We start from the raw sequence: 22,382 nt of genomic DNA, 5'->3' as shown, positions 1-22,382 counted from the left end.
CTGGTTTTATTTGATTCTTGATATTTCCAAAGTCCAACTACATCCTTGCCCTGGTTAGGTTTGACTGTGAAATCCTTTATCATAGTCTATGAGCCAAATACATACTACTTTTTGGGGTGCCTGGGTGGCTCAGTCGGTTGAGCGTCCGACTTCAGCTCAGGTCATGATCTCACAGTTCGTGGGTTCGAGCCCCGCATCAGGCTCTGTGCTGACCGCTTGCTCAGAGCCTAGAGCCTGCTTCAGATTCTGTGTCTCCTTCTCTCTCTGCCCCTCCCCTGCTCATGCTTTGTCTCATGCTGTTTCTCAAAAATAAATCAATGTTAAAAAAAATTAAAAAAAAAACAAATACATACTATTTTTGTCTAAATGTGTTTGGATTGAAGTTCTTACACTTGCAACCCAAAGATCTATGATACGATGTGTGATGCACAATCTATAAATGGAACCAGTAAGTCCACGAACAGACACAGAAGGAAGGTATAACATTTCAGTTAGCTGTGGACCAGGAAGAAAAAGCATTATTCTTAGAATGTCCCGTCTCAGACTCAGTGGGAAGTCTAAATAACAGAGGATTAACTTCAGTAATCAAAAGAAAAAAAGATAAATAGTCACGGGGCCTCTTTCATAATACATTTTATTCTATTTTGTCTATTTTGTTCACAATGTGTAGTTAATTTAACATGTTTATGACTGAGCTTAAATAAACTTTATTTATTTATTTAATGGTGCCACTCACTGAAATATTGCCTGAGAAGCTATCATGCTTTCAAAAGGTATTGGGGCGAGAAGGAGATGTTGGTATAGGAGTCCACCCTAAGCTCTCTATACAAAGGAGGCCCTAAATATGCACAACTCCTTTTGTAAGTACTTGGTGGAAACGCCCCCAAATCTCTCACCCTAGATAATTTCTCCTCCTAATTATTCAGCAGTTTTTCTTATATAGCTGAGGGGTATTCACGCCAAAAGCGGAGGTAGGGGAAACCGAAAAAGAGCTGGGACAGTGTGTGCACTTCCCTGTTTTGCTGAGGATTAGCATCTGCCAAGTGCAAACAAAATTAAGGTCTCCTGGCACCTTCCAGTTTGGCCAGCAAGGCAGTGGAAATCTTCATAAGTGAAAGCACACATACACGCAGGAAACGTAAGAAACCTAACCACCCATCTACGAACTAAGGATTTCCAGCATTCATCTCAAATGTTCCAGCCTTGGAACGATTAGCAGGCTCCCTGGGGGAGGTGACATTTGAGGGCCTCTGAGACTTGTCTAAACACTAGATGGAACTGAGCAATTGTTTATACACAGAATTTACTTTGGCATAATGAACCTGGGATTTTCTACTGCACCATCTTTTTTCTTTCATTTTCTATTTGGATCTTCGAGCAATAACTTTGAAGAAATATCAGGTATGGATGCTTTCTCTAGCCACTCTTTGCTTCGAGGATACAAACTCATAGAGAGTTACAATTTGTAGTGCAGTTAGGGAATATTCCAGAGTCACAATGCCTGACAGTTTCAAATCTCAGCTACAACAGCTGACTAAATTTGAAACGCCAAAATGTCTCTTAATAGACGCACGGATGAATAAGTTGTGATATATGTATGCAATTGTATACGAAATTGGACACGGATCACTTCACAAACATACTGTCAAACGTAAAAAGCATGTTTTAGGAGAACTGGTACATTATGATACTATTTACGTAGGTCTTAAATACCTTTAAAACACCACCACATATTATATAGAGTTAAATAAGTGCATAATAAAGTATGAAAAAATATGCAAGAATCACAAACATCAAATTCAGGAGAGTGGTTTCTGGTGGCAGAAGTGAAACAGAATGCTCTTTCTTGGTGAATGTACAAAAAGGACTTTCCTTTAATGTTCTGATGTTTCATTTCTGGGGTTAGGAGATGGGCATTCATTATATTCTTCCTTATTCTTCTTTGTGCACACGAAACGTAACAAGATACATTTTTTTTTTAAAAAGATTGCACCAAAGACTCAGCTTTGTTTTTGTTGGCATTACAAGCTATTCAAACATCTTGGACACTTCTTTGCCGGAACATTCATGTATAGATACACAAGTGTATAAATTAGCTTCACTCTTTCTACAAAAAGTCTGATTTTGGAAAAAAATTTTTTAACACTAAATAATCTAGCCTAAAAAAATTTTTTTTAACACTAAATAATCTAGCCTATTGCTATGCCAATAATTTTCAGAAGTGAAACAGATGACATGGAATAAATTTCTGAAGTTACAAAATAAAAGATTAATTTCAACATATGTTCTCTGATTTCAAAATTGTTCAGCTATCATTCTATTCATATCTTTAAAAATCTACTTGAAAACAACTATTTTCCATTATGAAGCAGAATCCAATTCAATATTGCGTCTGGTTAAAATCTCAATGCACAAGATTAAACTGAAATTGTAATCTGTAGAAGAAAAAGTATTAGGCCTCAAGTTCCAAATCAAAAACACTATAAAATTATGAAAACATAATCTAATAATTAAACATTTTGAATTTTCAATTTGTATTTTTTATTATTTAAGATATTATATCCAATATGATATATTTATGTTATAGGTTTGGTTTAGTACAAAACCTTTTTCTTCAGTGCCACAGGTAAATATAGCTATTGTTTGGAATTATCATTACATGTTTGTTATATCAGCTGCAATTATAAAATATTACGGATTATTTCATTCTTCTCCAGCAAATTCTCAGCTATGTTCAATATTCTGAATATACAGTATTCTGGCTATAATGTATTCGTGAATGTTTGACTATGTAGAGTTATAATCTCTCGTTCTCTCCACAGACATTCTTTCAGAAATGCATTGTAAAAGATTTTATGGGCACTTTTTTTTTTTTTACAAGAGCCGTCACCTAATTTATCTGCATTCAGAAATTAATCCTGTGGAAATTCTAGTTCTTTCTTTCAGTTCATTAAATTTTCATCACATATCTTTTCTATATAGCAATTGTTCTTTGATTTGTTTTGTAATGGTCTCTTACATTTTTTTTGGCAAAGCGTATTTCAAATTTTCAGTACTTAATTTTTTTTTTAAGAAAAATTTTACTTTTCACAAAGAAATGCATTCTCTCCCATTTTTCTAGAAGCATGTGGCCTCATCCTGTTTTCCCTCTTTCAGTAGAGGCCTGACTCTTGCTCTACTCTAACAAAAAAAACAACAAAACAAAAGAAACACTAAACAGCTTTGCAAGCAAGACAATGGCAATTGGATTCTAGCCACCTCGGTGGCGAGACTGGAGACAGACCCAGTCAGCAGACTCCTGCTCTAGCCTCCAGCCAACTGCCCTTTGTGGGATTGTGCTCTCAGCAGCATAAGAACTTCTAGATACCTGGGTATCTGTTGAAAGCTCCAAAATTTCAAAATGTTGGCTCAAGTTTCTTAAAACACTGAACAAATCAAACACAGTATAGCCACATGCTGAACGCGATCTGTGGACCACCTGTGTTACCAATTCACAACCTCTCTCTCATGTGGTGTGAAAGCGTTTTTTTCTGCTTGAGCACTTGCTCACAGGAGACTAAGAACCATGAGAGAAGCTCTTAAGAAGGTGCTATTCGGATCAAATAATCCAGAATGTAATGGTGAATTATTCTATTCAGGTGTCATTTTTCTATTAAGGGTAACAAAACAAGAACATCGCTCCAAGAAAATTCTCCTGAAGGTTGCTGAGTTTCCAGACTAGAAAGAAGGGTAGACTCCTGCCTCCTATCAGGCTTCCCATCAGTTAGGATTGGACCCCAGGGACCACAGACAGGCTCTGGGCTCTCCCAATGTGGAGTTCTACCAACCATATCCCATGAGCAAGTTTAAGTTAAACTCTGTCATGTATTTCACTTCTATTGGTTCCTGAACATCCCCATCAAAACTCTAGATGTTGATTTATGATCTTCTGGGACTTAGAGTTTTTTTAAACAAAGATCCCAAACAAACCTAATATGTTACTTCTTTCATAGATCTTTCTACCCAAAGCCCTCTACACTGTGTTTTCTTTTTACTCTTTTTAAAAAATGTTTATTTATTTTTGAGAGAGAGACAGACAGACAGACAGAGCACGAGTGGGAGAGGGGCAGAGAGAAAGGGAAACACAGAATCCGAAGCAGGCTCCAGGCTCTGAGCTGTCAGCACAGAGCCCAACGTGGGGCTGAACTCACGAACCAGGAGATCATGACCTGAGCCGAAGTCGGACGCCCAACCGACTGAGCCACCCAAGTGCCCCTCATTTTACACTTTTTAAAAGAAATCCCCAGTTTTGTAGGTTTGGATCCCTTTTCATTGATTTTGTGTAACTTTCAGCTTTTTATTTTTTTGCTTACATTTCTTCCACAATTTCTTTGATTATTGCTGCTCTTATATTTATTATGAAGTTTTTGTGTTCTCTCTTCTGCAAGGCACAGTGTATGTAACAGTTCTGTTGGATCCAGCACCACATCCTCTTCCTCCTCTAATCACATTTCTTTCTTTTTTTCCCTCTCTCTATGAATTCTGAATTGACACTTTAGTACTATCTTCAAATATTCTCATTCTTTTTCTGCAGTATCTAATCTGCTATTTGGAACCCTTCACTCCACTAATTGCTTCAAACATCAGCCAATACATCTCAAAGCATTTATTCATCCATTCACAATATTAGGGCACATTCTTTTTATAGGACCAGTCAATGTTCTTTAAAATTTCAATGAAAACACAAGAGGATGTTTTCCAGCATCTCCTGTGTCTCCTAAGGACTTTGTGGCACAGACAGATGTGCATGTCTTTCTTCACAAGGTTCACTTATTTGAGTGACTGTATTCTCCTCTATGTTAAACTCTGAAGTGGGAGATGAGGACGTCCTCCCCACATTCAAGGTCGCAATGGGATGGGATCAATATTGAAAGGGTCAAATTTTATAGGGTCTGATGAAGAAACATGGAGAAAGTTATTTTTACCTCCTCAGTTCTGTTTTGCCCAACTAGAGACAATCTGAGCAGAAATCTAACCACTGAGTATAGCTCTTTTTTTTGCCACGGGAGCTTGCTAGTAATGCAGAAATGCCCTCATTATCCAATTGGATGACTCTTCTCTGCAGCACGACTTCTAATTTATTCAGTGAGTCACTGCACAAAGTGGAAGCCAACTATTAGGGTTTCCATGCTGCTCCTGGTAGGTTCCAGAACCTGACAACCTTTCCAGAGGCTCTAAAGCTTCTCCATTCCAGGCTCTCTAGCCGCCCCTCACCTCCAGCTCTTGACTCTTCAGGTTTGAGTATACATAATACTGTTCTAATGGAGGATTCTTCTTGTTATTCCAAAAGCAGACTTATTCCATGCATTCTATGAATTTTGGGGCTTGCATTGTCTGAGTGGCAATGTACTTTAAAATGATACAGTATTAGTAACATATATGTGAACACAAATGAACTCTATATAAACTAGGAGGTGGTTAGTTATCATTTGAGGTACTATAGTCACAATCCATACTTCAGGATGGTTATTTAAGTAAGATATGACATTTTCTAACCAGGAATCAATACCTTCAGAGGTGGTCTGGCTCTTAAATTATCCTTATTGAAAATGACTTAATTTGCACATAGAATATTACATACATTTTTAATTGATTAAAAGTATTTTAGAGGCCCTACCATATTCCCGCGAGTACATGATAAAAATCCAGCAAGCCTAGAAGCCTAATGCCACAGTGCAGTGTTCCACACACTGTGGATATGCCAGGGTTCCAGTGCTGATGAAAATAAGCTCAGCCCCGTCTTCATGACTTCATAGAGTCTAGCAGGGGAAGCAAACAAGTACTTTATCATGCCTTTACCTTAGCCCTCAGGGAAAAAGGACATGATATCATGAGTCCATAGATAAAGGGCACCTAAACCCAAGAAAGGAGAATCAGGGAGATTTTCCTGAATGAAGTCACATTTCCCCTTAGACTCAAAGAATGAGTCAAAATTATCTAGTTAAAGAGAATATATAAGAATGTATATGTCCTTGGGAGAGGCGAGGTGATTCAATTACGGCTTTGCACATATTATGTGCTCAATAAATATATGTCAGGTGAATATGTGAAGACTTGGATCCAGGAGAGTGAATAAAGAACTAGAAGTGTAGTGTTGCTAGCAGACGGTGCATGGGTAGATGTGGTATCCTGAGATGCACAGAAAAACCAGAACACACATCCCAAGAAACATGTCCGGCACATGGCAAGCACTCAGCAACATTTGCTGCAATAATGAACACACAAAGACTCATAGACCACAATGAGGAACCCAAACCTTATGCTAACAGCAACGGAAAGTTACTCACACATTTCATCCGGGAAATGATCTAATCAAGTCTGCATTTTAGAAAAATCATCCTGACTGCAGAGTGAACTGTTGAAGCAAGAGTATGGTGAGAGGGTTTTTTGGAGATAGTTGAGAAGATGGAAGGGAGAGCTGGTGAGACCGCAAGGGGCAGCTGTGAAAAAGGAGGCAAGAACACAGGTCTGACACACTTGAGGAGACAGAATCATCATGGTGTGGAGTTCGAGTGGATGGGAAGAGAAGAGAAGAGAGAGGGAAGAGAGAGAGGAGCCAAGGAGAAGACCCACCTTCTATGATTTGGGAAACTGAACAGATGATCTTCACATTCTGAGACAGAGAACATAAGAGGATAAATGTGTTTTAAAAGAGAGTTAATTAATTAATTAATTAATTAATATATTTAGGGATATGTGAACTCCAGATTGTGGAACATCTCAGTGAAAAGTGAAACTAGCCAAAAGATACACAGATCTGAAATTCAGAGTGAAGATTTGAGAATCATCTTCATGAGCATGGTGACTGAAACCATGAGACTTGGAAGAGAAGAGGGATAAGTATATAATTTTAGGAATAGGCAGAGAAGAAAGTAAAGAGAGTCTAGAGAGAAAGACGGGAAACCAGGAGAACGTGGAGTCATGGAGGTCAAGGAAAAGTATACAACATAAGATGCTGTGGGGCCCTGTTCAAGATCAGGAAATTTGAAGACCAAATGGTATTCATTTAACTATTGAGTAGGAATCATTACTTCATGATGTAGTCATGGTGGGATTCAGACTGGAGTGAGCTGAGGAGAAAGTGGGAGGCAAGGGAGAGGAGGCAGTAAAAACTGACAATCCTTTCAAGATTGGGACTGGGAAGAAAAGAGGAAACAACAGGTCTCTTTCAATTTCCAAGTTTTCTCATTAAACTGCTTGAAAGAATTCCTGCAATATAGAGTGAGGGACATACATACATTTAAATGTATATGTGCCTAATAAAGCTCAAGAGACAGGATTCGTCTATCTTTCTGTGTGTGAGGTATAAAATGTAGTCATTTTTGTAAACGGTCATATTGATACTACTCCAAAACACCAAGCAATGAATCATAAGAGCCCCTTCTTCTAGATTTCCTTCCCAGATACCTCCACACGATATCCATGGTTGCTTATCAGTCCAAAGAGGGCAGTCGCAGTCCCCACTGTCACTGGTATTTTTGCTGCCATTGTCATCACAGGGTGTAGATTCTGAAAACAGGCAATCCATCTATTTGGTGCCATACTCTGGCCGCTTTAATCATTGATCCTGGAAGCTGAGGGAAGGGATACTCCATTGTCCCTACTTCTGTTCTTCCTTAGAAGAGCTGTTAATGACTATCCATTTCAATTCCCCCCCCACACACACACACATGCTATTTTCCCCCCAACACACCCAGAGTATACCCAGAAGCCTTGTTTAGCTATATACTGTGTCCCTTTCAAAGTTTTTCCAAAAACAGGTATGGGAAAGGCTTTCTATCTCCCTGATCTCTTTGGTGCTTTCAGTTTACAGGGGACTCCATTGTCTTAGAAAGACAATTATCATATTGCATAATATACATCCTAAAGACTGCATTTTCATCTTAATATCATGTGAAGACTACCAAAGTCAAACTTCAGGGTTTCTTTTTCAATATTTTAATGGTGGTAAAATATACATCAAATTTTCCACCTTGACCACTGGTAAGTGCACTCACAATTTTGTGCAGCCATCACCACCATCCATTTCCATAGCTCTTGTCTTCTTGTAAAATCAAACTCTATACCCATTAAACTCAGTTTTCTTCTTTAAGAAAGACTTTCTCCTGTATTTTTAGGGCTTGGTCTGGAGGAAAAATGTCTAATTGGACCCACAAAGCAGAAAATCTTATATCTCAGCCTATAACATCTGATTGAGGATTACAGTGATCTCATCTTTCTTCAGAGAACAATGTATGACACCTTCCTTACAACCATGCAGCTAGAAGGCCCTTTCCAGTAATCTTCCCAAATGGGCTGTGGACTCCAAAAGCTTTTGATGTCAACATTACAAAATAGGTAGAGTACTAAGAAATTATATCAAGGTGACAGGTATCATGCTAATAAAATTGTAAGCATTACCTTGGCTAATTCTCACAACAATGTTATCTGGCATTTACTATAATTACTCCTATTACTAAATGAAGAAATGGAAAGAGATTAAGGAACTTAGTCAAGGACATCCTAGCTAGTAAATGGCAGAAGCAGTAACCAAGACTAACTTAAAGTTACCAGTAACCCAGGACTAACTTAAAACTTTTTTTCACATCCACTACACTTTACCCGAAGGATTACAGATGTCAATTGTTAAGTAAATCATATATGTTTATACTTATATACTATATGTATATTAAATAATATATTACCAGGACACCTGGCTGGCTCAGTTGGTGGAGCATGTGACTTGATCTCAGAGTTGTGAGTTCTAGGCCACGTTGGATATAGAGATTACTTTAAAATAAATAAATGAATAAATAAATAAACTTTAAAATAATACATTACCAAAATCCATATTTTAATATGGAAGGATATCCATATAGTGCTCGCTTAACCTATAGGATTTGGTTACAAACAACATATATAATACGATATCATTTTTCTAAATGAACCAGTATCTACCTGTCATCTATTTATCTATCTATCTATCTATCTATCTAATCTATCATCTATCTATCTATCTATCTATCTATCTAATCTACCATCTATCTTTCTATTATCTACTCATTTAGAAAGAATATACGACCAGAGATGTTAACAGTGATCACAGCTGAATGTGTGGATTTATGTAGACATTTTTGTTTTTTCAATTTTCCCTGTGAATATTTTCTAACCATTTTTTGTAATAAGCACATGTAGCTTTTCTATTAGGGAAATATAATAAAAGGAAAACTTCAAATTTAATATGCAGTAAAAATTCCCTGATAATAAGACGTTAGTATTGTTCACCCTCACTTCACTTCCTCCTATCTAGCAGAGTGCCATGCTCAAAAATACTGAATGGTCCCCATCTTCAGGTGGCACCTGGTCTGGGACCAGAGAGGAGTCCATGATAAAAGGTACTGTGCAGAGCTGTATGACAGTGAATGGAGCAGACAGTGAGTGGACCTTCTCATTAACATTAGTGACTTCAGATGGATTTCTTTTGCTTAAAATTTTTATTTTTGACATAATTTCAGCTATGCAGAAATGTTGCAAGGAAAGTACAAATAATTTCCAGATATCCTTCACCCAGATTCCCTATTTGTTAACCTTTTACTACCTTTCCTTTCTACTGTATTTCACGTAGATTCAGACACATAGAAAGGGTGAGTCTGTGTCAAGGTGGTTTTCCAAAGTCCTCTAAAAATGTTCCCCTTTACTAGATCCCCTCTGGCAGGAAGCTTCCTCTTGCAGAGTCTAAAAACTCCCTTCTCCTCCTTGCCCCACCCACTCCCATTGCCAAGAAGACTTAACGGGAAGAAGTGTTTGCTCAGGGATGCTGCTAAGATAGAAACACTGTGTGAAGAAGGAAGGACGGTGCTTGAACAGAAGGAGCATATTCTCTGAAGGTGCCTCTCCCCACCACACCAAGCATAAGACCCCATCTGCAAACTAAGCCAACCTTCCCAAGAGAGAGCAGGTGAGTCTGTTTGTCTGTTCTCGGCACAGATTGTTGGCCCTTCCCCAATGCCAAGACCTTCAGGGACACCTGTCCTGTCTGTCAAGAGTCCTGGCATAGGCTTTTAGAGACTGGGTCTTCTGACAGCTGTAGTCTGTATGGCCAAGACCACAGAGTAGGTCCCAGAGATCAGGGTCATTTCAAAGCTAAAGGTTCTCAAAGAGTCCAGGAGAGCATTTATTTCATTAGACAGAGTTTAGGAGGCCACAAATAGACATGGATAAAGTCTAGAGCTAAAGTGTGGGTGAAGGAGAGGGAGCATTCCATCAGTACAAGATCCTATGCATCTTCTGGGCATGGGTCAAATCTCATACTTGTAGCTAGCTGTCAATGGCATGCCTGCCTTCCAAGCCCCCCAAGGGTGCTCTGGAAAAGAGGCATAAGTCCTGCTGGAAAGAAGCCTTGTTCCCAGATGCTGAATGTGGTACTGCGCTCTAATCCCCACAGGCCTTCTCATCTCCTTCATCATGAATTGGCATATGATAATCTCTGGGCTTATCATAGTGGTGCTTAAAATGGTTGGAATGACCTTTTTCCTGCTTTATTGTGAGTATTTGAGCAACCTCTTACCCTAACCTCATACGGTCTTGTTCTTTGACTTTTTCCCCAAAATGTGTAGTTGAATATAAAGGTTACGCGCCTAAGTCTTTCCAGTTGAGGGCAGGGACCCAGTGTAGGGGCAACTGACAATACTCGTCTCACTTCCCAGCACACACAATGAGCCAGGTGCCTTGGTCTGCCTTGGGTATGTAGAACCGACCAGTGTCTGACGGTTGAACACCACACAAAGCTTTTGCCACTACAATGTTAGTTGGGTAATCTGAGGTAAAATACTTGTCAGTGCTTCTTATTGCTGCTCAAACTTGAAAATCAGTGTCAGTTCAACCCAATGACAAGGCTTAGGTAAGAGCTGCATAATAAGGTAATGGGATTTTACTAGAGGACAGATTTCCCCCTGTGTCCATAGAAACTTCCATCCAGATGCTTAGGAGAAGAGTCTCCATAGCAAAGGGTTTCACTGCAGTTGTAGCAAGAATCTTCTCCAGCCCCAGAAACTGGTAGGGAACATGAATGAGGAAGGAAACATGAGTGAAAGAGGCAGTTGAGTAAAAGGTGTCTTCCCTCTGACTCAAACTGAAGCTGCATTTCCTATCACAGAAGAGAACAGTAAGAAAATATGAATATGAATAAGTAAACACATTTACAAAAAAAAAAAAAAAAAACACCTACACATCTTTGCTGATCTGAGTCAGAGAGCTTCTGATCACACAGTAACAATCATGGCGCCCCAGAAGCCCCCGCAGTGATGTTGGTTTGTTATATTCATCGTGTAGCCACCTTTGGGACTGAGCCAACAACTGATTTTCTTTGCAGTCCCACAGATTTTTGGCGGAAGTAATGTCAGCTTCCTTCCCACAGAGAGCTATGGAACAGGTAATGTGCATGACAAGTATCTCCTCTGCACCTCCAAGTTCTTGTGTGCTGACTTCTTACAGACCTTTCTCCAGCCCTTCTTTCTCAACAAATTCATTTGCAGGAAGGGTCCATAAAGATACTCTAATTGCTATAAGAAGAATACATTCTGGGGATCTAATGTATAGCGTGATGACTATAGTTTACAAGACTGTATTACACACTACTTGAAAGTTGCTAAGAGACTAGATCTTAAATATTCTCACCACCAAAAAAGAGAGGGGGAGGAATTATGTGACGTGATGGGGGTGTGAACTAGCCTTACTGTGTAGTTAATAATTTTGTAATATATACATGGATCAAATCATCACCTTGTACACCTAGTTAAACTTACACAATGTTTATATCTCAAAGTGAGGGGGGAAAGTGCAGCACTCCCAGAAGAAAAAGGATCTAATTAACTTCCTTGCTTTTATCGATGGGAAACCTAGACTAAGCTGATTGAAATTTCTGATCCTCAGTTTTCCTCCTGGGTATGAGGATGATTTGTATATAATTACTATAATGTAATGAGAAAGTACCTTATAAACTCTGACATGTTGTACACCTATAGGAATTGCCATAAAAAAAAAAAAAACATGTCCCACAAAAAACCTCAAAGATTATAATCAGTATTTTTTTGTGTGCCGATCACTCTGCTAGACCAACAGAAGAATGCGAACAGGAGATACCAGTCAGCTGTCCTCTATAAAGCACAAAGCCCCATGCCAGAAGCGAAGGGGCAAAAACGAGGGCTTTCCCTATCAAACCTCCTCCTCTTAAAGCTTTTCCAAGGACCTCCCTCTCACTTCCTCTTAAAACATTAATTACTACAAACATCTTTAGGAGAAAGATAATTTCTTGTTCATCTTCATATCAGCTGAGGCTCCCAGAACAGTGAGTTAAATGGAGGAAATATTCATGAAATACTTATAAAGTTCTGTGCAGCTATAATCCCAAAATAGTTTCTCATGAACACCAGGTTATTTTACATTACAAAGAGCCTTTGAGCTGGGGACTGAAATAAAAAGTGAATGCTCACTTGTATGTTTCATTAATATAATTTAAGTTGCTGATTTGGTGTCTGGGTAAACTAAATTGGTCTTCAACCACACAAGACAAATAACTGGGCAGCTGAGGAGAGGTTTTGACCAGTGTCTGAAGCCACTGCAATATCTGCTTGGCCAACCGGGGAAAATGAGACTTCTTAGAGGCCTATCAGTTCCCCTATTTATATTTAAAGAAATAAACGGACTCTGCTTGTAGGAAATCTCTGGAATGTTCAGCTGCCTCCATGTCTGCCAGTACCCCCAGTCTTGAACCTAGTTCCAGTTAGCCTCTATTCTTAGAATTGACAGGTTCCCATAAGAGGGAGCCAAGAGATGCCTGCAGAAGGAGGGCTCACAGGGGTGGGGAGTGGGGTGGGGGGGTGTTGGGAGATCAGACATGGGATGATGAATGGCACCTGCTCTGTGGAGCCCAGAGGGCAGTGCTCCAAACAGCGCCTGGGAGAGGGGAACACTGTCAAAAGTATATATAGAAAGGAGTGAGAAATTTCCCTCCTGGTACTAAATTCACCCACTCCTCTTCTTTCTCCTGTTCTTTTTCTCAACATTTCACACCTACTGCCACACACACACACACACACACACACACACACACACAAAGATATGAAATAGGACTTGGGGTGCAGGGCATGACAAAAAATAGTAGTAGTTAGCTGGAAGCTTCAAAGAAAGAAAATGAAAAATTCTCGCAGGGGGTGGCCAAGAGTGTCTCGTCTTTGCCACTGTCCAGAGACAAATCAGGGACTCAGTACCTGCTCTGTGTTGTATTCATGATGCAGTTGCCTTCAGAATTTCTTTTTGTTTCAGTCCCACTGACTTTCGGGAGCAGTAATGTCACCCTACTTCCTACACAGAGCTATGGAACAGGTAAAGTGCATGACAATTATCTCCCCTCGACATGAGGTTCTTAAGTGCTGAATTCTTAGACACTTTTCCCATTGCCTCCTTTCTTATGGAACTTTTTTGCCCAAAAGGGCCATAAAGACCTTCCAATTCATCCCTGTCATGTTGTCCACAGGGAAACTAATACTAGACTGCATGGGATTTCTTCCTGGATTGAGGATGATTTCTAGAGATATAACTGCTATAAAGACATTCATGCCCTACTATGTTATGACTTAATTCCAGGGTTCAAGCTCCAAACCACTAATCCTATACTCTCTTTTGTCGCATTTCTTTAGTCTGCCCCAACAGGTGGTATTTTCATCAAGGAGAATGCTTTTGGTTGTCCCCTTTTGAAATGTCTTGGAACAAAAGCAGGGACTTTTGCAAAACAGAAGGATCCACTTTGGCCATTGTCAACACACCAGAGAAACTGGTGAGTGCACTGGGAAAAGCCCATGCTACAGTAGCCTCAGCAGGTGGAGATGGTGGGGTGATTTGGTAGAGTAGGGGCAGGGTGGAGGTGAGAAATGGAGAGGTGGCTGGCTGAGAGCCCAAGCTCCTTGCTCTGAATCGGAAGGTGGGAGACTACAGTAGCAGTGGGGTATATTCCTCAGGTCATTTGAGCTAGGGAAATCCACACTGTATCGTCTCTCCCATGAAGCTTAGCAGTGCACTGGTCCAGTCCTCAGGATGGGTCAGGACATTTAAAGTGCAGGGAATGACCAAATGAGCTGATGTGCATGAAAGCATCAAGTCATAGAACTGGGATAGTGGTATACAGTTAGGATAGTTAAAAAGGGAAACACAATGGAAAAACCTTTATTTTACTACCTCTTTTTATCCTCATAAAGATTATGAGGGGGTATCATTACCCATATCTTGTATATGAGGAAGCTAGGGTAGAGAAAAATAATTTGACCCAGGTTGTACACACACTAATGACAGGACAGGATTGAATTGAGTTCTCTCTAACTCTAAAACCCATGCTCTAATCAATTTTAGATCATAAGTTTTCTTCTTGATCATTGCCTCTCCTTCAAATCCCAGCATCTGCTGAGTGGTAGGCATGTGCTACATACTCCACGGCTGCTTCTCTGCCCTCTATCTTTCACCTCTCATCTATAAAGTCCTCCTGTGGTTGAAGAGAACTCATAAGAGGGCCCTCTCTGAATCTTGGTGACAGGTGTCCAACAAAGAGCAGGGGTCAGGATGCTACAGATCCTGAGGCTAAGGGGAAATGTCTTACAGTAGAAAACCAGGAGTAAGCTGTGGGGCAGAAAGGAGAAAAGGAGAGGGGAAAAGGGGGTTGAGTAGAGGAAATTGACTCTTCCTCTACTCAACCCTCAAGTTCTGGTGCATCTCAAGTGTCATCCTTGGCATTCTGCAGAAAAAGCAAATCATGCTAACAATTTGCTAGTGATCTCAAGTATGTATCCCTAGCTAGTCTCCTCTAGACCAGACTGTATATCAAAATCCACTTTGATCTTTCAAAAGCACCCCAAACTCATCATGTTCAAAACTGAGCCAAATTATATTTTACCTCAAATGCTCTTCCTCCTTTTGTGATCTAAATACTGGTGAGTAGTCATGTTACCCAAGATTGAATGCTGATGGTTTTCTGAGACTTTACCTCTTCTCTTCTCCCCTAAATTAGTTGCTAACCAACTCTTTTCCTCTCTGTCCCCAAAGAAAATTTTCATCTCTCACCTGGATTTCTTCAGAATTCTTCCAACTCCTCTCTTTACCCCCGATTTTGCCCTTCTTACCTATCCTCCATAGAACCCACACAAAATATCTCTAAGACTCTAAACTGTCTGTGCCATTTTCCAAATTAACATGGGTTAAAGTCCAGTTTTCCTAGCATGACATATAAGGCCTTGTGTAGTCTAGCACCTCCCTTCTTGCCAGTCTTGTCTCTCCACCAGCCTCCCTTCTCCCTCTACATAACCACATTCAGGCGCCCTGCAGTCCACCCGTGATCGGATGCTCCCTTTTCCAGGAAATCCCACACCCTCCCCTAGCATTTTCCTGACAAACAGCTATTTTTCAGAATTCATCTCAAGTATCACTTCATCTTTCTAGAAGACCCCAAATCCATGTAGAATTGATCACTTCCTCCTTTCTGTCTGTTCCATACCTAGTACATATTCCCTAGCTCTACACCTGGGAGACCTCACTATGCTTATTAACTCATCTATCTTCTCTTATTAGACCTGTGGATCTTCAACATGTTGGGATCACTGACATTTTAACAATGGTGATGAAAGCTATACACCTCTTCCCAGAAACACTGCATAAGCATAATATTTTGAGTAAAGTTCCAACAGCTTCATGAATCCCCTTCATAACCATCCATGGATCAGTGCAAGAGAGTTAAGGGTTAAGAACCCTTATTTTAAACCATTTGTCAGAAAATTTTTCTTAAAAAATGGTCAGGTGGTCAGAGAGTAAATATTTTATATTTTTAGGTCATACGGTCTCTATCACAACCGCTTAATGCTGCCCTGGTAGCTCAAAGCAGCCATAGATGATATGTAAAAAATGGGCCTGGATGTGTTCCACTAGAACCTTATTTACAAAACAGGCTAAAGTCTGGATTTTGACCACTGGCTGTAGTTTGCCAACCCTTGTTTCAGATCATAAATTTTTTAAGGAGAAACCAATTTGTTTCCATGTCCCGGCCTCATACAATGGCTCACTGGATAGTCAAGAAATCTTTGTTAAATAAGTAAATACAGTAATTAATCTTAAAGAATAATGAAATGAGACATTTCAGGGAAGGAGAATATTGGAAAAAGAGGAATAAAGCCAATAACCCTGGGATAGAGAAATATCCAAGTGAACTTGGATACCCATTCACTTACGACAGGAGGTTTATAAAGAGTACAGAAAAGAGCCCAGGGACTCCCAGACTTCTGGCTAGAGTGATTTGTGATTCATTAGTTTAATAAAGAAACTAAGATATCATAGATTGGTGTCAATTTCGCAAATACTCAAAATTCACTGATTATTTCTCAACACACTTTTAAATCTCCCCAACTATATTGCCTTGCTAAGAATTCAAGAAATTCACTCGATCCAACCTCATTTGGAATGTAAAATTTCTGGCAGTGAAACAGAGAGGCATGCTAAGTAAAAAAAGAATTATTTGAAATTGTCCCTTTTTAGATCATATAGTACCCTTCCTCTTCATTTTCATAGTGTGGTCCCTGGAAAGCAGCATCAGCATCACCTGGGAATTTGGTAGGAATGTAAATTCTTGGTCCCCTAAACTAGACCTCCCAGGAATCAGGAGCCCATCAAGCTGTGTTTTAACAAGACCTCTAGGTGATCCTGATGCTCTGTGTATACTGAAAACTACTCTAGGGTTTATGGTGATGCCAGCTACAGCCAGCCCCAGAGTCCCTTACCAGCCTGCCTGTTCCCAGAATCAGATATAATCAGGGCCTTTTGGCACAAGGGAGACGACAGAAAAAAAAAATTTTTAAATAATAATAAAAAATAAAAAATAAACCTTTTTGTTGAACTGTTTATTTTTTAACTTCTAGAAATTTCTGCAGGACATAATTGGTGCTGAGAAGTATTTTATTGGCTTATACCAGGATACAGAGAAAACATGGCGTTGGATCAACAACTCCCCATTCAATGGCAAGTATGTGAATATCTCACGTTTTTCTAAGGATCTTAGTTTGCCTAAAGAGACCAGACCTGAGATTCAGTGAGTTTATCCTGGAAGAGCACAAAAGCTCAGACTTGGCTTTCTGTTTTATTCCTCTCCTTTCTTCCAGTGCACCTATTCTCAGAGACACATTTTTGGTAAACTTTTAGTAAGGAAAATGTCAAACATTTCTAAGTAGAGAGAAGAGTATTCATCCAATGAGTTTTTCGGTTCAAATCAAGATGCAAACAAATGCACATACATACCATTTGTTTGATATATCTCATAAGTCTCTTTTAACTCACAGACTACATTTTATTACGAAGTTTTTACAAGTTCCTCAGATGGGACTTCTTTATGTAAAGGAAGTTTATTATTAGCAACTGTCTATACCTTAAAGCTATGAACGTCAATTCCCAAGAGCTACCTCCTGTGTATCATTCCATGGACATAAGTGTTGGTGGAGAATGTGACACTCCTGGTATACACAAGAAGATGTGGAGTCAGACAGAGAGCAAGTCAGTTCCCCAGCCTATAATTGGGCTTCTCACAGAAGGAAGGCAAGGAAGATTCATTCAATGTCTACTAAATGCCAGGCACTTGCTAAGCATTTACTCATGTCATTTCCTGCAGTATTCACAATGATGCTGTAGACAAAGCTTTTATTAATTCTCATTTAACAGACAGGTGAACTGAGGATGGGAGGCTTAAAAATGTATTGAATATCACCAAGCTGGGTAGATTAAATTGTGGCTCTGCCACATCCACTTGACTCCAAAACTCATGCATTTCCATGAAACCAGACCCTTTCCAGTCAGATTGAAAGGGGCTGAATGGCAGAAAAAGAGGTGGGGAAAGGCCAACAGAGTTTCTCTTAAAGCCAGCTGGTGCCTAGGAAAGGAAGAGCAACCTCTCGATCCTCCTGCTGTGAACATAGCACATACAGTACTAAAACATTATTTCTAGGAGACAAAGACAGATGAGATGTTTCTCCCACGCACAAGAGTGATTTAATCCAAGACTGTGAGTCCACCTCACAGGAGAAGGCTGTGAGAAGGCTCACAGAAAAGGGCCAGCGTAGGGCTAGATTTGGGGATAGGAGAAGGGGGACTGGAATTGGCAAAAGGCAGGACTGAAACAATGGGCCTTAACCACACTTCCTTTCCCATTTAGCATTATCAATCAGCATCAGAACTTCGACTGTGTGACCATAGGCCTAACAAATACATTCGATGCTGCACCATGTAACATCAACTTGCGCTGGATTTGTGAGAAGCTGGCGAAATGATTGCAGTTCTCTGTGGCCTCTGACAAGAGTAACAAACACACTTGTGGAGAAAGCAAAAAGAATATGATTGGGATTGGTACAGGAAATACAGAACATCAAATTACTGTGTCCATCTTCCACGGGTTACTGGCAGAGCTCCCTGACCAAATCCTTGGGGCTAATGCTCCAGCCCCTCCACAAATATACTTGCATACACATAACAGAGACAAACTTCCCATTCTGAGTCAGCAGTTCCCCCCAACACTCCACTTCCTATGAGTGTCATAGCTGTGACTCTTTTTAGATCTGTACCAGACATCTAATCAATGATCCCTTTCTCCATCTCTCTACTATGAGAGGCCCTTGCCTGTGTTGGAAGTGATCTTCTGCTTTGGAGGACTGGATGTCAGTCACCTCCAGGAGACAGGGTCACTTTTAGATAGACAACTCAGTTGATATAGTGATGAGGTCTGTTTGTATAGAACTGAGCATTTCTGACTGATCGACAGGGTTTATTTTGGCCTATTGCCAGGTCTGTTTTATCCTCAGAGCACATAACCAGCACCACAGAGAAAGTGCAGACTGAGCAGGCAAAAACATGATTTAGAGAGTAGCCAGGGTAGAAGAGGGATAAACTCAGCTTCTTGACTTCACCTGTGTTCCCAAGAGACCCATGTTCACATGCATCCCACCCCTACCCAAGATAGGATAGCAGAGGTCCTCCTCAGTCTGAATTGAGTCCAGGCCTGGGGAAGGGCTCCTGGAGCCAAGCTTGGCTTATTCATGGGAATGGACAAAGGTCTGGCCAGAGCAGGAATCTTCCAGAAAACCCCTTTGAAAATAGTCAGACAGCTAACATGACCAAGCAAACTGATCAATGTTTTTCAACAAAGCCCTGAAGACATACTCATGCTTAAATTTTCCTGCTCTTGAGCTGAATATCCATTTCAGTAGATATTTATTCTTGATCATGGTTTTTTCTAGTATGTTTTAAGAATTTATAATAGTCTCTTGGACCCCAGTGTTCAGAAGATATTCCTGCCTGCAGTTTAGAGAGACTCTATGAGCAGGTACAGCTTAGTGACCCAAAGATGCCACAGTCTTATCCATGTTGGCATCACACCAACTCAGAGCTGGTCCAGTTGACCAAAGAGTAAAAATGAGGAGGACTGCTCAAGGAAGCATGGGGAGTAGGCAAAAAGTAGGCATGGGGCACCTGGGTGGCTCAGTCGGTTAAGCGTCCAACTTCGGCTCAGGTCACAATCTCGCGGTCCGTGAGTTCGAGCCCCGCGTCGGGCTCTGTGCTGACAGCTCAGAGCCTGGAGCCTGTTTCACATTCTGTGTCTCCCTCTCTCTGACCCTCCCCTGTTCATGCTCTGTCTCTCCCGGTCTCAAAAATAAAAATAAAACGTTAAAAAAAAATTTTTTTTTTTTAAAGTAGGCATATAGTAGTAGTAAGGGAACACCAGAAACAAATGGAAATCATTTCCAGGAGGAAACAGAGCTTATTTGGCCACACTGGAAGAAAGGCAAGAAAAGGGTAGAAAAGTCTTGGAGCATCCTGGCTATTCTCTGCACTTGCAACAAAATTAACTACATACCTTTCTCAGTAAATGGAAAAAAGAGATGCCTGTGTGTTCTGAGTAACAAGAATTAAGCCATAAGGGAAGACTATAAAACTAATGGAAATTATAGTCACCTAAGTGAACTGCTCACCAATTTATGTCTAGTAACAACATACCACAATGACTATGAATATCATCAGATATGTCAAAGAAAATTGTCATTTTATTTTTTATTACTAAGCTCTAGTCCTATATTCCTATGATTCATAATTTTTGTCCAATTTGCATGGTCACCTATAGTTTTAAAAAATGAGATAATACATTAAGTGTTAGAACTTGCCTAAAGGAAGTTACCAGCAATAATATGTGTTGGGGTGGAGGGGATGTTAGAATTATATCAGTATTCTGTGAAGACACAAGTTCTTTTGTGATGTTAGCAAAGAATAAATACTGCAGTTGAGGACAGGGGAGAGGCTGAGTCTATGGTAGATAAAGAAACAAACAGAATTCTACACCAAAAGTAATCCCCACGATCCAGATAATAGAAAGGAAACTGCAGCCCTTCTGTTTTGAGAAGGGAAAGTTGTTGCCACACTTCCTGTTTTATGACATAACAAACTTCAGATGTCTATAGTCAGGAAATGTAGACATCTAGTAATTTCCCTAGCAGACAGCCCAAATTTCACCCAAGATGAGGACATACTTCTGTGAAGTTTCTAAAAGAAGCCCAGCGGGCTAAGGTGGGGGTGGGGGTGGGGGTAGGGAGCACATGGGGAATATGAACACTTTGTTTTAAATTCATTCCTGGGGGTGCAGGGGCTGCCAGATCCTTAAGAGGGTAGGTAAATGTGACCTTATTGGGCAGCAGTGTATGGGTTTTTTTCAAGCAATAGAAATTTACTAAGCCACTGGATTAGAGTTTTTTACTTTGCTTCCAATATACAATGTGAACTTTTACAGATTTCTTACTCTTTCTGTCCTGTAATTTCTTTACCTATAAAATGAGGCAGTAATACCCCCATCACAAAATTCTTGTGTATATTAAACAAAACTCCCACTATGTCCCTCGTGGCAATAAACAATGGGGGAAGCACTCTGTGGAAGATTTGAAGTTGAGATCTTTATCAAAGTGGCTCTTCAGTTTGCTAAAAGCTGAATGTAGAAAAGCCACTTAATTTCTCAGATTTTGTTTATTCATTTAAAATATGGGAATAAAAATATGCCTAAGTCAGGTGCTTCAAAAATTCTATAATTGTCAGAAACATACTTTCCATGACTCTGACTTACATTCAAATCACCCATCTTGTCTGTGTGAGCTAATGGTCCAATGACCAAAGTCACTGAACCCTGTCCTCGGATATTGACAGATCAGTACTGTTCAGGCCTGAAAACATCAGGTATGGGTAACCTTTACCTATTTTCCCTGCTGTTGCCAAATCCCATCCTCAGAAGCCATATCCTTTGGTGACCTGTGCCTTCTGAATAGTCCTGCTTCACTTCCTGGGTCTCCTTCAGCACAGGCTGAGTATTAATGCAGCAAAAGTCTTACCCTCCACTCTTACCATACCCTCTCATAGAGACTATAACTCCTGCAAGGAGTTGGTCACTCAACTATTATGTCAACTATGATGTTATATATATAACATCTTCTTTATCCATTCATAGTCGATGGCATTTGGGCTCTTTCCATAATTTGGCTATTGTAGATAGCACTGCTATAAACATTGGGGTGCATGTGCCCCTTCAAATCAGCATTTTTTTATCCTTTGGATAAACACCTAGTAGTGCAACTCTAGGCGATAGGGTAGTTCTATTTTTAATTTTTTTTTTGGAACCTCCATACTGTTTTCTAGAGTGGCTGTACCAGTTTGCATTCCCACCAACAAAGCAAGAGGGGACACCTTCTCTGCATCCACTCCAACATCCGTTGTTGCTTGAGTTGTTAATTTTAGTCATTCTGACAGATGGGTGGTGTCTCATTGTGGTCTTGATTTGTCTTTTTCTGATGATGAATGATGTTGAGCATCTTTTCATATGTCTGTTAGCCATCTGGATGTCTTCTTTGGAAAAGTATCTATTCATGTCTTATGCCCATTTCTTAACTGGATTATTTGTTTTTCGGGTGTTGAGTTTGATAAGTACTTTATAGATTTTTGGATACTAACCCTTTATGTGATACGTCATTTGCAAATAATCTCCCGTTCTGTCAGTTGCCTTTTAATTTTGCTGATTTTCTCCTTCACTGTGCAGAAGCGTTTTATCTTAATGAGGTCCCAATAATTCATTTTTGCTATTGTTTCCCTTGCCTCTGGAGACATGTCAAGTAAGAGGTTGCTGTGGCTGGAGTCAAAGAGGTTGTTGTCTGTTTTCTCCTCTAGGATTTTGATGTTTTCCTGTCTCACATTGAGGTCTTTCCTCCATTTTGAGTTGATTTTTGGGTATGGTGTAAGAAAGCAGTCCAGGTTCATTCTTC

At 40.0% G+C, this 22,382-nt stretch overlaps 1 protein-coding gene across 3 annotated transcripts; it reads left to right on the top strand.

Annotated features, from left to right (window-relative positions):
* Positions 1-9,802: 9,802 nt before the first annotated feature.
* Positions 9,803-18,473, top strand: CLEC5A (C-type lectin domain containing 5A). 3 transcript variants are annotated; one of them, XM_030308611.2, is made up of 7 exons: positions 9,803-9,976; positions 10,463-10,561; positions 11,390-11,449; positions 13,342-13,401; positions 13,716-13,852; positions 16,968-17,067; positions 18,251-18,325. In XM_030308611.2, the coding sequence occupies exons 2-7, from the start codon at positions 10,483-10,485 to the stop codon at positions 18,283-18,285; spliced, it is 471 nt and encodes a 156-aa protein (XP_030164471.1). In that variant the 5' UTR covers positions 9,803-9,976; positions 10,463-10,482; the 3' UTR covers positions 18,286-18,325. The 3 variants fall into 3 exon arrangements, with proteins under 3 accessions (XP_030164471.1, XP_030164469.1, XP_030164470.1); XM_030308609.2 differs by having other exon boundaries at positions 9,813-9,976; positions 16,968-17,071; positions 18,251-18,473; XM_030308610.2 differs by lacking the exon at positions 11,390-11,449 and having other exon boundaries at positions 9,815-9,976; positions 16,968-17,071; positions 18,251-18,473.
* Positions 18,474-22,382: the final 3,909 nt, after the last annotated feature.

Source organism: Lynx canadensis, chromosome A2 (genome assembly GCF_007474595.2).
Source record: "Lynx canadensis isolate LIC74 chromosome A2, mLynCan4.pri.v2, whole genome shotgun sequence".
In the NCBI taxonomy this organism is placed as follows: Eukaryota; Metazoa; Chordata; class Mammalia; order Carnivora; family Felidae; genus Lynx; species Lynx canadensis.
The sequence above is the reverse complement of the archived record's forward strand: the minus strand, read 5'-3'. Positions and strand labels throughout refer to the sequence as shown.